Genomic DNA, 1,406 nt, shown 5'->3' with positions numbered 1-1,406 from the left:
TTATAAGTTATTTTTCTTGCCTTGAGTCCAGGCATTTTCCTCGATGCTTGTAAGTGTAGCTCGTTCCTTTGGAGTTGGATTGAGGATTTTTTCGACAAGAGTAAAGGCTTCTTCGGAGAGTGATTCCCATAGTCGTTCCTCTCGCATTTTAGAAGTCACCTTGAACATGACTGAGGAGGACCAAATCTCGTATTTGGAGTTTCCGTCGACGGCTCTTTTCCAAGGACATCGTGTAGTGAGGAGTTTGAACAAGATGATCCCGCAGGACCAGATATCGGCCTGGTCTCCCATATAACGTCTCTTGAAGACTTCAGGAGCCATGTAGGCCATAGTCCCGTATTTGCGGGTCAGGTACTGTCCTGTCCTTCCACAAACTCACACGCGAGACCGAAGTCACCGATCTTTACAACGTCGGAACCCGACAGAAGAAGATTTCCGGGCTTCAGGTCTCGGTGAGTGATGTGGAGCGAATGGAGGTATTTAACTCCTTCCATCAACTGTACAAAGTAGAAACGAACTTTTTCCTCGGAGAGTCCGTTGTGTTTGAGCTTCTCGCTCAAAGAACCACCAGGGGCATACTCAAGGAAGACGTACAAGTATTCTTCGTTGGTATCTGAGCCCAGGAAGGTGATAATGTTAGTGTGGTCCAGCTTCTTATGAATTCTGATCTCTTCTTGTTGCCAATCGATTCGAATGATCTTGATCGATTTCCTGGCACACAGAAGACCCGAAGAAGCGTTTTCCACAAGCTGAACAGAAGCGAATCCACCAGTACCAAGCAAACTGATCTCTTTCCAGTTGCTTTGTGGATCAAAAACATCAGAAACTTTAATTTTCTTATTTCCGTTTGATGGTTCCTCTTCTTCGGAATCGGAAATTTTTCGTTTTCTGATTGTCTCTTCGACCTTGGTGGAGACTTTTTCATCGTTGAAGTCACAGACGAAGAATCCTACTGTGAGTTTGATGTCCTTGGGAGAGCCTCTCGAAGTTCCTTGTTTTTCCTCTGTGATCTCGCTGAAGTCAGTGAAATCGCCGAAGTATTTTGTTACCTCGTTGATTCTCATCTCGACAAAATCACAAGAGTAATGTGGCGGAGACGATTTATAGAGCACAACGTGTCAAAAAAACCTGGATATATGACAACCCCCTCCACCCAAAAAGAGTCCCAAAATTAAAAAAAAAAAAAAAGGATCAGACAATATTACTTCATCGCTCTTGAAAAAAAAAATAGATAAATAAATAAATAGAGATATAAATGAATGAATAATTAAACAAACAAAGAAATAGATATGGAGCTAAGCATATCAACAAACAAATAATTCAATAAAGAAAGAAATACAGACAAATTATTAGATAAGCTACTTAATTAATAAATGAATAAATAGGTAAATGAAAAATTAAATAAG

At 40.5% G+C, this 1,406-nt stretch overlaps 2 protein-coding genes across 2 annotated transcripts in view; both read right to left on the bottom strand.

Moving 5' to 3' along the window:
- On the bottom strand, positions 1-330 carry LOC143036317 (serine/threonine-protein kinase chk-1-like). The gene has a single exon (XM_076203565.1). The coding sequence runs from the start codon at positions 328-330 to the stop codon at positions 1-3; it is 330 nt and encodes a 109-aa protein (XP_076059680.1).
- Positions 331-1,206: 876 nt separating this feature from the next.
- LOC143036316 (uncharacterized) overlaps positions 1,207-1,406 on the bottom strand; it is a 7,721-nt gene continuing 7,521 nt past the window's right edge. Inside the window, exon 2 of the mRNA XM_076203564.1 lies at positions 1,207-1,214. Within this exon, the coding sequence (XP_076059679.1) occupies positions 1,207-1,214 (8 nt within the window). The remainder of the gene's footprint in view (positions 1,215-1,406) is intronic.

The sequence above is a fragment of the Oratosquilla oratoria genome, chromosome 20 (assembly GCF_046742065.1).
Source record: "Oratosquilla oratoria isolate Oo_2021 chromosome 20, ASM4674206v1, whole genome shotgun sequence".
NCBI classification, from domain to species: Eukaryota; Metazoa; Arthropoda; class Malacostraca; order Stomatopoda; family Squillidae; genus Oratosquilla; species Oratosquilla oratoria.
This window is presented reverse-complemented; position numbering and strand designations above follow the sequence as displayed.

Coding starts and splice junctions, on each gene's coding strand:
- LOC143036317 (XM_076203565.1), bottom strand. CDS start 330: ATGGCCTACATGGCTCCTGAAGTCTTCAAGAGACGTTATATGGGAGAC.